This window comes from Cavia porcellus, unplaced genomic scaffold (genome assembly GCF_034190915.1).
Source record: "Cavia porcellus strain 051 isolate PalLab524CR breed Dunkin Hartley unplaced genomic scaffold, mCavPor4.1 scaffold_9, whole genome shotgun sequence".
Classification (NCBI taxonomy): domain Eukaryota; kingdom Metazoa; phylum Chordata; class Mammalia; order Rodentia; family Caviidae; genus Cavia; species Cavia porcellus.
This window is the reverse complement of record NW_026947492.1, coordinates 40,415,112-40,428,973: the sequence shown is the minus strand read 5'-3', so window position 1 is coordinate 40,428,973 and position 13,862 is coordinate 40,415,112. Positions and strand designations below refer to the sequence as shown.

General features: G+C 38.1%; 1 protein-coding gene across 2 annotated transcripts; it reads right to left on the bottom strand.

The window, feature by feature from the left end:
- Window positions 1–4,252: 4,252 nt before the first annotated feature.
- Window positions 4,253–13,819, bottom strand: Cwc15 (CWC15 spliceosome associated protein homolog). 2 transcript variants are annotated; one of them, XM_005003161.4, is made up of 7 exons: window positions 13,675–13,819; window positions 12,632–12,770; window positions 12,051–12,163; window positions 11,765–11,853; window positions 10,519–10,626; window positions 7,705–7,823; window positions 4,253–4,634 (listed from the first exon to the last, which is right to left on the bottom strand). In XM_005003161.4, exons 2-7 carry the CDS (start codon window positions 12,760–12,762, stop codon window positions 4,505–4,507), a joined length of 690 nt encoding a protein of 229 aa, XP_005003218.1. In that variant the 5' UTR covers window positions 12,763–12,770; window positions 13,675–13,819; the 3' UTR covers window positions 4,253–4,504. The 2 variants fall into 2 exon arrangements, with proteins under 2 accessions (XP_005003218.1, XP_003468647.1); XM_003468599.5 differs by having other exon boundaries at window positions 13,632–13,785.
- Between the last annotated feature and the right edge of the window lie 43 nt (window positions 13,820–13,862).

Sequence of the window (13,862 nt, the reverse complement as noted above, 5' to 3'; positions counted from 1 at the left end):
TTTTCAGGGGATTTTGCTGTACACTAGCAAAAAGAGCTTTGTTATGTTTGTGTTATGCCTAAATTATATGACCAAAATACCTGTAATGCCACCATATTGTTCTGCATACGTCATTTTTTCTGGGTGACTTAATTGATATGTTAATCAATGCTCCCCTCTGTAAAGAATTGTAAGTCCCTGGGAACCTGACCTAATTGATATGTTAACCATTGCTGCCCTCTGCAAACAACAGATGTTATCTAAAATTGAGTGCTAAAATAAGTAGACAAAGGATTATTAATTCCTGCTAGACTTCTCTGTCCTCTGCAAAGGGCAACAAAGGTCTTCCTCATTCCTTAGCAGATTTCCTGATCCACTCCCATAACCTGTTACTTTGTAAACTGTGCTTTCTACAAAAAGTCTGAAAAGTTTTGAGGGAGACACACAGCTTTTGCAAACTCCAACTGCACTGTGTCACTGAGCCCAGGATAAAATAAATCAACACTGCTTTTTAAAAACATGTCTTGCCCCATTTTTGGACTTGAGGTTGGAGGTATGAGGAGCTCATTTTTGGATTATAAGAGATTTAAATGTATAATGTATTTTGATCATATCCATACCTCAATATTTTACTCCTGGGGGGCAAAGAACTGAGAATTTTATACCAACTGAGTCCTCCCATCCAGGAATGGATCTTTCTTCACACTTATTTAATGTCCCCAAACACAGTGAATTTCCTTCAAAGAGATTTTGCACATTTGTTACAATATATTTTGCATTTCTTGTTACAACAATATATTTTACATTTTCTGTAGTTAGCACAAATTGAATTGTCTTCCATTATATTACCTGTTGGTTTATGGGGGAAGGATTTAAACAGGGAAGTGGTATAACGGAACTTCTACCACAGATGGGGTTTGGAGGGGTAGGGTGGCAGAGTGTGAGGCAGGCCTGGCTAGGAAGATGCTATCCTAGGACTGTCATAGGGAACAGGCTTTGATGCCCTGAAGGCTTTGCCACTTATGTTATCAGTTTTTCTTGACTTTGGTAGCTTTTTCTTTCCCCTGTGGCTACTTTGAAGTAAATACTTCAACCAGTGACTCAACTCCCAGGTCTTACTTAACACACCTTCCGGGAGGGCTCTGAGACCCCTGAGTGAGACTTGCAAGGAAGTGTGAGTGTTGAAGAAATCTCAAGATGACATCACAACACTTCTCTCTGAAAAACTAAAAACATCTTTGATGTTCCTAGCCCTCTCTCCCCATGCCTTAAGCTGCAGCACACTCAGAGGTGACTGAGCACTCAGGAAGCTGCTTCTAATTATCTTAGGACCTTTAGCAATCATTATCTTCCCTTCTTTGTCAAGGGGAGCCTGGAGTTGTGGTAAGATGAAAAACACCTCGGAGAGGAAACTTCTACCAGGAGTGTGAACACAATAGATTTTACCTTTCTCCTCTTCCCTCCTGCAGTGATTCTGAGTGAGGCTAGGTGAGAATAGGGCATTTTAAAAAATGCAACAGAAGATTTCCTAGAAGAGTTTGGGTATCAAAAGGTTTCAGGAGCTGGGATGTACCGAGTTGGGGAGACTATGAAAGTGTGTTTTAGGACATGTTCACCACATCATTACCAGTAATAACAGCAATTACACAAATGACACCTAGCATTTAGTACACGATGATGCCAAGATGGACCCAGGTTTTTCTTTTGTTCTGGTCTTGGCCCAGAACAGAGCTAATATTGCATCCTTTAGAAGCTCAGCTGTCACTGTTCCCTTTTACTTGCCCACCCTTTCGCTACAAGAATGGTGCAATCCTATTTTAAAATCGTGTCCTACAGATGAACAGACTGCATCCTGCTCCTTGGGTGCTGGTACTTCAGGACGCAGCAGGAACTGACCCACAGGGCCTGAGTCCATTAGGACTTCTCAGGCCTCTAGTCTCCAGGGTCGTCTTTCCACCTGTGCTTGGGCCCAGGACTGCACCAGAAGCGGGCAGAAGGAAACCTGCCAAATGTCAAGAAGACCTGAGCCAAGGCTCTAAGCCCCTGGACCATTGTCGTCTGTCCTATAAAATTTTGTTTACAACGATTTGAGGACAGTGCTGGTTGAGCATCACATCCTCTGGTGAATTAACTAGTGGTCAACTTGGAACACCTAGTTGAACTGAATCAGGGTGGTTCTGGGTGCGGAAGGCCCTCCTGAAGATTGTTGCCAAGTAAAGAAGAAGGTCTTAGGAAAAAAAAAAAATGCCAGGTTTGAATTTGGCTCTCTTTCCTTAAGTGTATGCAAGGAGAGCGTACACTCTTGTTTTAAACTTAATAGGTGAAAAATAACAGTGCCTACCTTATAAGGAGTGGTCACCAGATAACTGCAGTACAAACATGGTAAACACTCAACAGCCTGACTCTAATAAATCTCAAAGTGACAAAGCTGGGCTCCAACCCCAATCATTTGAAGCTCCGGCTTTTTCCACTCAGCATCAGCCCTCATCGGGACTAGACCCCTTAACTGCTAAAACACAGGGTTTTTTGCAAGGGAAGGTTCAAGGCATTTCAGTCAAGTATGTTATATAACTTGTGCTATAAATTAGAAAGCTGACAGTTGTGTCCTGGGTCTGTGACTCAGGTTACGTGCTATGATCCTATACTGGAAAACCAGAAGGGAGAAAAAACTGCAATTGGCTTTACTCTGATTCTCCCATGACTTATCTGATTCAAATAGAAAATCAGAAATAAGTGGATCTTGCAATAATGTTGCACCTAAACCAGACTCCCGAGTTACATATACACCTTCAGGTGTCACAAAAATAACAAGGACTACAGTTTTGGAAAGCCAGTATCATTCATGTCTGTAACACATTTTTTAGTGTTGTGTTCATACAGGACCCGTCACTCACATGTTAACCTGGATCAAGTCACTGAGCCTGAGCTCCATTTCCTTTAATTTTGAGTAACACAGTCCTGTCTTCCCACCTAACAATACTGCTAGAAAGATAATGAAAAACTAATATAAAAATAAGGTCTTACAATTATTCAAGGTTTTTAGAAACACATCAAATTGCTCAACATTTTGTGTAATGCCTGCTTGCAAAATGCAGAGTATAAATGTGGATTCAAGACCTAGGCTCCATTTCTCTAGATGTATTCTTTTTTTTTTTTTTTTTTTGTCTTTTTCATTTTTATCAGTACCAGGGATCAAACTCACGACTGCCTGCTTGCAAGGCAGGTGCTTATGCCGCTGAGCTAAATCCCCAGCCCCCTCTAGATGTATTCTTGACTCAGGCTACATATAACCCATGTTCAAATTTCCACAGGGGAAAATGCTAGAAGCATAAGGTCTTACAGAAAAGGATTTAAATAAATACCAAATAATAAGTAATATGCTAGTTTGCTTTAAAAGTCTAATCTTGAAACCCAAAAAACTCAACACATTCACAGTTAAGGAACCCCAATCTGTAAAAGGCTCTATTTCTCATCCCAAATTTTGTGAGACTCGGGATTAAACCCAGGGGCCCACACAAGGTAGGTAAGAGCTCTAACACTGAGCTGTATCGTTGAATCCTTTTTAATTTTTGAGAATGAGTCTGGCTAAGTTGTCCGAGGTGGCCTCACCACTTTTCTGACTCAACCTCTTGAGTAGCTGGGATTACAGCTTACCATACCCCGGTCTAGGGTCCAATTTCTATAAAAGTGGCTCCTGTAAACCACAGCCCAAATTTAGGAAAGCTTCATTACCCAACAGAGCCCAGATGTGTTTCTCCCTCCCATTTCCTACAGATATGCAAAATGACAAACAAATCCTGTTTCTAAAGGTTTATGTATTCATCTGAAACTTTCCTCAGCTTTTGTGTCCAATACGGTGTCAATGTGGAGAAACACTGCATTTCAGCACCTAGAACACCAGTGACTGCCATTTGCTTTCTTAGGAGTGTTGCAAAGCTCCTGTCCCAGGACAAATAACAAAACAAGAGTGCCTGCCGAAGTGAGAGACCCAATACTCTCCTAGACAGATGCCTATGTACTCGCGGATGACATTTCTCTACAATATGTGGCTCAAAATGAGATCCTTTTAGCTTCTTTTTGTACTTGTACAAAACACATAATGAAAATATTACGAATTAGCTGATCTTAAAACAATGTAAGAGAAATAAAGGGGAAAATATACTGCATTAAATAACTACAACACACAAAGGTAATTTTTCTTTTGGAAAGAAAGATTGTGCCCCATTTTACATGCTGCATAAATTACAAGAAAAAGTTGGATACACAGACTTAGTTGTTTAGATTACAAATATTTATTGCAAGCACATTTCCTTTGCCAATATTAAAAACAAAACGTGACTGGAAACATTCAGGGAATGGAAACTGTTAAACCCATTCCCATGCCATTATCACAATGCATCATCAAAGGTCAAGGTATTTTATAGCTTAAAATTAGGGAAGCCTATACACTATTTAGATGGTGGGAAAGAATAAACAACAAAATCAATCCTCAACATTTTACAGCATTTAAGCACATAAAACTGTACTACTTAATATATTTCTCCATAAACTTTTTGTGAAATTCAGATCTCAGTGTATCATTTACAAATCTTTTGTCTTTCTTCTGATCATCTACACCTTTTGCACAGTTCTTAAAGACAACATCATCATCCCACCTGAAAGAAAAGAAGAAAAGGCCTTCATGTTTATATCAGAGGACAGGAATACTGTGTGCATTGCAAGCCCGTTATCACAGAAAGGTGTTCATCTGTGTTTTTACAAGATACAGCCAAAGAACAAATTGATCTTTAATACAGAATCTTGCTTTTCTACTGCAGGAGGGACAATTCTTTTTTTGTTGTTGTTGTTGTTTTTTCCTTTTTATCAGTACCGGGGATCGAACTCACGACTATCTGCTTGCAAGGAAGGCGCTTATGCCGCTGAGCTAAATCCCCAGCCCCTGACAATTCTTATTAAGCACACACCAAACACTGCTGTTGCTGCTCTGGTAAAAGAAATTCTGTTATAAAGCTGAAATATATTGATTAAATATATATTTATATATGTTGATTAAAGTAGAACTGGTATTTTCAGGTCTAAAACACAGGTAATACCTAAGAGTAGTATAATTAGTATAAACACCATTAAATTATAATAACTGGTCACTTAGTGTAGTTTATATTAGGTGATTCTGAAGAGTTAATGTATTCGCCTATCCGTTAACATTCAGTAGTCATCCACTGTAATATTGTAATATTCACATTACAAAGGAACAAAAAGAGAACAAACTATTAGAATATAATAAGGCCCATATGCTAGATCTCAGAGTATTACCTAGCACACAAACACAGGTTTCCATATTTTCACAAACACCTAACTCTGTAAATATGTATGTATGTACGTATCTATCTATCTATCTATCTATCTAATTCAAATTCAAAACCATCTAATGTGTTCGGATATCCATGTATTTTTGCCAGAAGTAGTTGCACATGCGAAATATGCAAAGAATATAGGTATTTTTCAACAATATTTAAGTTGTCACTAATGCAGTGTACAAACATTAGCAGATGTATAACTGGAATATATTTTTATTTGTACCCAAAAAATGCAGAATAAAGTTATACTGCTTACAAATATCTAACCACTAGTTTTTTCTATATCTGTTCTCAAACTTACTCCCAACAGGCTTGTCCCTCCTCCCACACCGAAAGTTTTCTTCTGTTTGTTAAATCTCAATACTCATTTTACTTATTCTGACATCAATACCTGACCTAGATGACAACCCCTTTCCTCTTGAAATGTACTTTGTCTGCTTGGTTTCTGAGATGCCAATCTCTTCTTGTTCTTATTTACATCTTATCCACTGGCTGATCCTTCTCAGCTGTTTCATTTACTCCATTCAAACAGCAATTTACTAAGTACCTACTGTGTACTAGACACTGTTTCAGGTATCAATAATCAGTCATTTATCCAAACTCTAAACATAATGGCAGGCTCAGCACTCTTCTTTCTAGTTACACTCATTCCCCAAGTGATACTACTCAATGCTGAAGCTCTCAACATTTCTACAAGCTGACAACTCCCAAATGTATTATCTCCAGCTTGCAATAACTGCAGAAACACATCTGCTATGAGTAAATAAGCTATTTACCCAAGACAGCTCTATATAACAGCCCAACCTCTACCATGTTCTAAACCTTCTCCATGTCCAACCTCAGGCTACATTTCCCCCTATAGCCAGCTTTTCAGCTGCTCAGGCTAAACACCTTAGACCCTGATCTGTCATCTTGCAACAAACCCTCCTTTGAGTATACTGTTGCTTCCGCATGAATGGGTAGATTTTTATAGTTTTATAAATTATTGTAAGGATTGCATTTTTACTGGGAATAAATTAAGAAGCCATAAAGGTTTAGAATAAGGAGTTGTTGAGATTTTATAGTTCATGAAGGGTCAGGTTGCTATGTTGACAAAAAAAAAAAAAAACGGGACAAGGCTAGAAGGTGATACATATGCAAGTAGTTAGAGGTACCATGTCACTCATGATGGGCTGTAAGAAATACAGTGATACTTCAGTTCATATGCTGGATTCTTCCCACAATTCTGGTCACAAAACCAGCGGATGAGAGCTGAATCATATTCAATGATTAGGTTCAATGTTGATCTTGTGAGGAAATTTGATTCGGTTCTTGTCCAGTTTGGTTTGTGATCAGAATTGTGGTGAGAATTGAGTTTGTGAACCAAGGCACAACTGAATGCAAACAGTTTAAAAGTTAAGCTAATGGGGTTTCTTATGTAATATAATAACCAATCTTTTTGCCATTCAGCATTTCTAATAAGCTTTTGTCTACATATCACCATTGAAGTACCATGTAAAAGATTTACTGTTCATCTATCCCTCTTTCGCTTTTACTTACTTCTCCACACATATCTGCAGTACAGAAAATTGTTAACATACACACTGAAGATCGCTGTCCTTAGACCTGCTTGTAAGGCTAGGCCTTGGCTGGCATTCAGAAACCTGCACTTCAGGTATATCTTACCGTCACTATACATAACGTGCATTCACAATGTATTTTATGTTCAACACTTATCTCCCTTTCAGGAGTCTGGATTTTAGTATGTGGTAAGCAAAAGTTGCCTCTGTAACTAGCTCCCAAGGAAAACCTCAAGCGGGCAGTCTCTCTTGGGCTTCCCAGGGCAGAAACACTGTGCAGGGAACATTGTTCCCTTTTTGGAAACATTGTTTCATTTTTGTTCCCTAACTCTTGGGGGAAAGAAAAAGCATGGGGAAGCCTGCATGTGGATTCTTCCCACTCCAGTTTGTATCTTTCCCCCTTATGACCTGCCTATGTATCCTAAAGCATCAATGTAAGCACTAGGTGACATGGCTGTGCATCTTTACTATGCTGGCCATGAATACAAGCATATGCCAAGTCTCCTGAATCCCTGCAGTATTTCAATGTGAGTGGTGGTCTTCCCAACTAGTGACACATGCACACAATAAATAAAGTTTACAGGGTTAAGGACTCAGCTTATAACTTACTCCTAGAATTTATATTACTCAGTATATAGTTAGCTACTATAAATATCTACTGGAAATGAGTTTTTTTTCATTTTTCTATTTTCTCAAAAATCAGATATAGAAGAATGTCAGAGGAAGCGGAGTTTTAGAAGCTTAACATAATGCAGGAGGTATCCAATTCATAATATCTATATATAAATCCAACCTATTACTTATACTACCTTCTTTTAACTTTGAAGTTGGCCTGAGGCTGAGATGGCCCAGTGAGATTAAGCAGAGGGTTTCCACTAAGAATGTTTTCCATACGAATCCTTTCTTCTTCAGCTTTTTGTTCTTGTTCCTGACATTGATAGAAAAAAAAAAGCAAACTCACTTACATTAATTCTAGGACATGTTCTTACGTTAGTTCACTAAAAAGAAAAAGATGAATATATGAGAATGTTTGGCATTATTATAAATATTTCATGCTGCTACTATACAGTAAGTAATTAATCTCTGACTCTGGAAAACTGAGGTGCACATCTAAATCTGTTTTCTTCTGAGGTAAATACAAAATCATCTTAATATTTAAGAGTATATCAATAAACATAGTACTTTATATTTATAATTTAAGAACACATTAAACATCAAAAACATTTAGCAAAGCTAGTACCTCAATTTTTAAAGAACTATACACAAACTGATCAAAACAACTTTCTTTTGAATTTCAAAACTTGTATCGTAAGATTTTAATGACAAATTATTAACTAAGAAGCAACTACTAACATCAAAGTACCACAGAAAAGATGACATTCCATTAACATGATCTTCTATTAATTTACTCAACATATATTCATTTTTTTATGACTTACTGCTATAAATCATCGGTCATACCTTCAGAACAAAATCCAAACTCCTGTAACACTGGTTTATCAACTTTAAATGCTCAGATCTGTGATAGTCTTCCAGTTTCATGTCTTAATCTATGTGTCTATTTCCCCAAAGATACTGAATTAGATCTTCTATAAATGGGAGACTAGGGGCATTCAAAGTAGTTAGGCAACTTGCCCAAGACTGCGAACGATGCATTTCATTTTTATCCAGAAAACTGGGAAGTGAGAAAATGCAATTTATAGGAAAACAAAAAGGGAAATTTCTTTAGGTCATGCTGCTCAAAATTTATGCAAAAATCAGTAATTATGCTTCAAATAAAAGCACAGCTTTTATAAAAGTATATACATTACTTAACAAATTATACTATACTTAAGATACAAATTTTTTTTTGAGATGCTACAAAAACAGGCAAAGTTGTGTTCAAACTGTATGTAACACATCGGCGCTGGACTTTTTAATGCTTGGAGTACTAATCCCTTTAGAGTCACCTGATTACTACACACAGCACTATCAGAAAAAGGTATCTACACCTCCCATTATTCTCATACCAGGCACACAGACCAATGGTTGGCTAGCCCATGGGTCAAATCTAAACAACTCTTCCTCTTTTTTTGAAAATAAAAGATTTTTCTGGAACACAGCCACACCTACTCATTTATATATTTTTCTACAGCTCCTTTTGTGTTCTAACAGCAGAGCTCAGTAGCTGCAGCAGATGCTGTATCACTATCCACCTTAAAATATTTATCAGATAACCCTTTACTACAGAAAGTGTGCTGACCTGACACAGGCTACAGCATGAAAATACTGTTGTGGGACACATCAAAGTAACAGCTGATGGAAAGACAAACAGGACAAAAGACCAAGATCACACCAATACCAACACATATAGAGACCAGATGAAATTCCTTTAATCGCCAGGTCTCTGTCTGAAATGTTTATCCTCCCCCAAGGTCAACCACAATCAATTATTCAAATTTCTCATCTCTCTGTGCACAGAGGATAGGCACACAGAAAAACGTGGAATGCCAGCCCTCTAGTGGCAAGCAAAAGGTACTTTCGATGTTCTTGATTCTTTACTTTCATTTTTCTTCCAATCTGAATTCAACAGTCCTAGAAGTATATCTCATATTCTACTTCTTTCTGAATTCTTCCTTGATGCTTCTGACTCACGTGAACTGTATTTCCTTAGATTCTGAGCATTATTCTCTGTCAGTGTGTTTCTTCGAAGGCTTTCTTTTTAAAAAATGGAGTAATTCTTGGCTCAAATAAAATCTTATACCAAAGTCCACAGGAAAAGCTGTGCTCCTCTAGCTGAAACCAGGGGGAGGTATCTCTACTTGAATATCTTACCATGTGTCAAATTCAACATGTTCAAAGCAGAACTCATCATCTCTTGCTGCTTAAACATGTCTATTCCAGTTTCTCTGTGTTCCTAACTTATGGAATAAGTTACTTATTTTTTGCTGCTGCAATCAAACCATCAGCATATGCGGCCAACTCCACCTCCATGATTGCTCTATTAGCATTTATTTCTCTCAATTGCATCTCCCATCATGTAAGGTAAGATTCTCTTAACCGCATGTGAAGATTGTTGAAAGTTTCAGTGTTTCCTAATCCACTTTCCATATTTTTGTCATAGTATTCTTTCTGTGTAATCTTATTAATCTTCTACTGAAATCAAATGGCTCTTTATAACCTTCAGAACAAAATCCAGACTCCTGTAACACTGGTTTATAAACTTTAAATGCTCAGATCTGTGCTTGTTTCCCAGTTTCATGTCTTAATCTATGTGTTTATTTCTCTAAAGATACTGAATTAGACCTTTCTTCCATTGTAACAGTGGGGGGTCTGGGGGCACTCAAAGTAGTTAGGTAACCTGCCCAAGAGTATGTAAGACCTACACACAGATTGCTTCAACTACTGCTGAGGGAGGAGACAGAAAAAAATCTTGTAGACCATGACTATATATTAACCATCATTGATTTTCCTGACACTTAATGACTTAGGATGTCATAAAAATAATCAGATTTATAGCTATATAGGGTATTGTCATGTTCAGACACAATGAAGAAAATTCCTAATATAAGAAGGTATTTCTGGAGTTAAAAAAAATGTGTGAAAAGACATGAAAATGTAAATACTTAGCACTTTGATTTTACCTTCCTGGCCTGCTCTTCAGCTCTTTCTTTTTTAATTTTTTCCAGTTCTGCAAGAAGAGCTGCAGTATCATCATCATCACTCTCCTCTTCAAAATCTTCATCTTCCTCCTAAAAAAGGCATAATGATGATCCAGGAGATTTGAGAAAAAATACATATTTACTTTTTCCCCATATAAATTGCACATGCCAAATCTCTGAGACAGAAACAAACTTTCCTTGTTGGAAAAATATACCCAAATACAATGATTAAAATCAACAATGAACCAAAAAACATAAAGCCCACAAAAAAGAAAAAAAAAATCTTTGAATTTTAACATGTCACCCTTTCACAAAGTGCCTTCAGATTTACATGGCCAAAAAGAACTTCCACATGAAAATATTCTAAAATCAGAAAGGGAATATCTCATGATGAAGTACTGTATATACATATGGTAGAAGAAGAAAAAATTTTACATAGCTAATACATAACTATGTAAGTTACAATTTATGCAATTTACATAGCAACTGTAAGTTAGCAATATGAGGTAATTAGATATACAAAAAGGGTACTAAATAATTTCAAATGAATAATTATTAGATTTCACTTAAAACTTGGATTTCTGTCTTAATGAGTGCCAGTAATTTTCAGTTAGCTCTAGAATTGCTGACATATGTGCATAGATACTATCTAGATTTTTTTCCAGTTATGTAGAAAACCTCAAATTACAACCTATAAGGCACCACTGAATTTTTAATGTGAGTTCATGTGTGAATCCTTAACCTGATTATTTCCTACCCTAAGCACAGAGGGAAATCTACATGCATTGAAATCCTGAAAGGAGCTTCAAATCTAATAGGGAAGGCCCATGGGTATAAAGGTAAGGGGTGCTGTTTACAGATCCCAGAGCCCAGCCTTAAGCAGTCCTCTGGAGGAAATATGCTAGCACAACCCTGGAGGCCTTAATATAGGTAATGTTTGAGAAAGAGTGATCAACATTAGATTGCTTCCAATCTGGTTGTCAAGAACTCAAACTCCTAGCTGTCAAGTGCTCTTTAACTCCTTAATGTAAAATAATACTTTTTATTTTTTTCTGAATTATTTTTATTTTAAAATGAACTGTAAAGGTTAGGGTTGAGGTTAGATATATTTGACTAACACTATATGAAAACAAATATGGGTCATTTCTAAAAGTTAGAAGCATTAAAAAAAGGTACTCCAGAAAAACATAATAAATTATTAGAAACCAAAGGAGAAAATACAACATACATCTGTTAGAGGGTCATCTGCATCAAGGTTGGCAGCAGGAATCTGGTCTAACCGAGGTTTCTTTGACACTGAAGAGGAGGTTGTGTGTTCTGAAGGAAAACAAACATCCTTAAACTCACTGAAACAACTACTGCACTTAATGTTTAATCGGCACAAAGAGCCCATATGAAACCGTTACAGCAGTATCAGAATTCACAAAAATAGTAACACTTCCCATTTGCTCTATGAGAGAAGAACCAGCAACAACAGAGTTTTATGGAGGGATCATTTGGGAATGGTGGTGTACCTCGGGTTGGACGATCCCGATTTTTTTCTCTTGCAGCAGCTCTCTCTCTCTCTTCCAGTTCTCTCCTGAAGTCCCGATTACGAACCTCCTCAGGGGCATCCTGAGTAGTCTGTCTAAATTAGAAACAAATTAGGACAAAAATGTTAGCCCACAAAAGAAAAAAAAAATTACATGGCTATAGCAATAAGATCAACTGAGTGCAACTTTGTCCCTTGAGCAAAAAACAAGAATGAAGACAAGATAACACATTTGTTTCTAGTACTACAATATGGCTAAAGATTGATTCAACTCATAAGCTTGTTACAAAGACTTTTATCTCACATGAACTGGTGCTTATAGTGCTCATAATCTCTCTAAAGTAATACATTAATTATCATTTTATCTATTTGTGAAAATCCCTGGTTAGGAGGAATGTATGGTAGCACTTCAAAAACCATAGAGCATAATTTTACTGTTAAACCCTTTATTTGCATTCTATTTCTATGAAAATCAGTGATACAATTCAACCATGATCATACACCATAGTCATGCCATTTAACAGTTTTATTTTGTGAATAAGAAAAAATGGAAATCAGTATTACCTGTATTTTATCTTTGTATGAGATGGAAGGTCCCTACTTGAATATTGTTTTGAGAGTTGGCTCAAATCACCTTCTCCTTTTCCTCTTCCACCTCTTGCAGGTTCAAAAGTTGGCCTGGCTGCTGTTGTCATTTTTTACGCTTTGAAAAGAAAGATGTTATTTCCTATACACTCTCATTTTATGTATTACTCACTGACATCTACCCTTGTGAAAAACCTCTCAAAATGCATTCCACAAAAGCTCTGTACAAGGAATATGGTGTCTGACGTAGCTTTTATGAGGAACGAAATATTCTGTCATAAACACTGAGTTCTTGTTTTTGAAGAAGTTTTGGTTGCGCAGCCTTGAGCAATTCCATTATCTTGTTTCTGTCACTTGTAGAAATATGGCTAATCCTCACGAGATAGGTCTGGTACGGGACGACAGTAACAAATCACTCTGTAGCCCTGGCTGGTCTCGAACTCGCAACTAACTTCCTGCCTCAGCCTCCTTGAGTGCTAGGATCACGGGAGTGCGCCACCACGCACTCCTAAAATAAGGAACTCATGCTTGGTTACTTTCTAGTTTGAGCAACCAAAAAAACTGCCTGGCACGTGTAGCTACCCAAATTCCGATACTGTTGGCAAAACAGGTGAATGGACTAGGTATGAGAAACAAGATTGTTTCTGCCTTTCTTTTTAACACACGTCACTTAATTATCAAAAAGGTAACGGAGTGTATCCAGAGGGGGAAACAGGGCTTTCTCGTTAGGGCGAAGCCGCCTCCCGTGACATTGTCGCTCCGGTACCCCGCGAGCCCGCCCTCGACAATCCCCACGAACTCGCCGCCCTTCTCCAGGGGGCGGCCTCTGCGGTGCCAGCGACCCGGGCCCACTGAGGGCGTGAGGCTCAGCTACCTCGGCACCCGCTCTGAAAACTGCGGACGCGCCCCACTAGCCCGTCGCTCTGGGGCCTCCGCCACCCGCCCCGGAATCGACCCCAGCTGCCCTTTCCATTCCCACCCGTATAAGGAGGATGATACACTGCAATCCTCCTGCCGCTCACTTGGGCTCAAAGATGAAACAGCAGCCTCCAAAGATCATACAAACACCATTGCAACTCCTGAATCCCAGAATCCTCTGCGTCTACGACTTGAACCCGAAACCCGGAAGCAGAACCCAAACTCTCTTTTTTTTGCTTTCAGAGGCGGAGGCCACAACCAATCCGCAAAGGCTCTGGAGGAAGTCGGGATG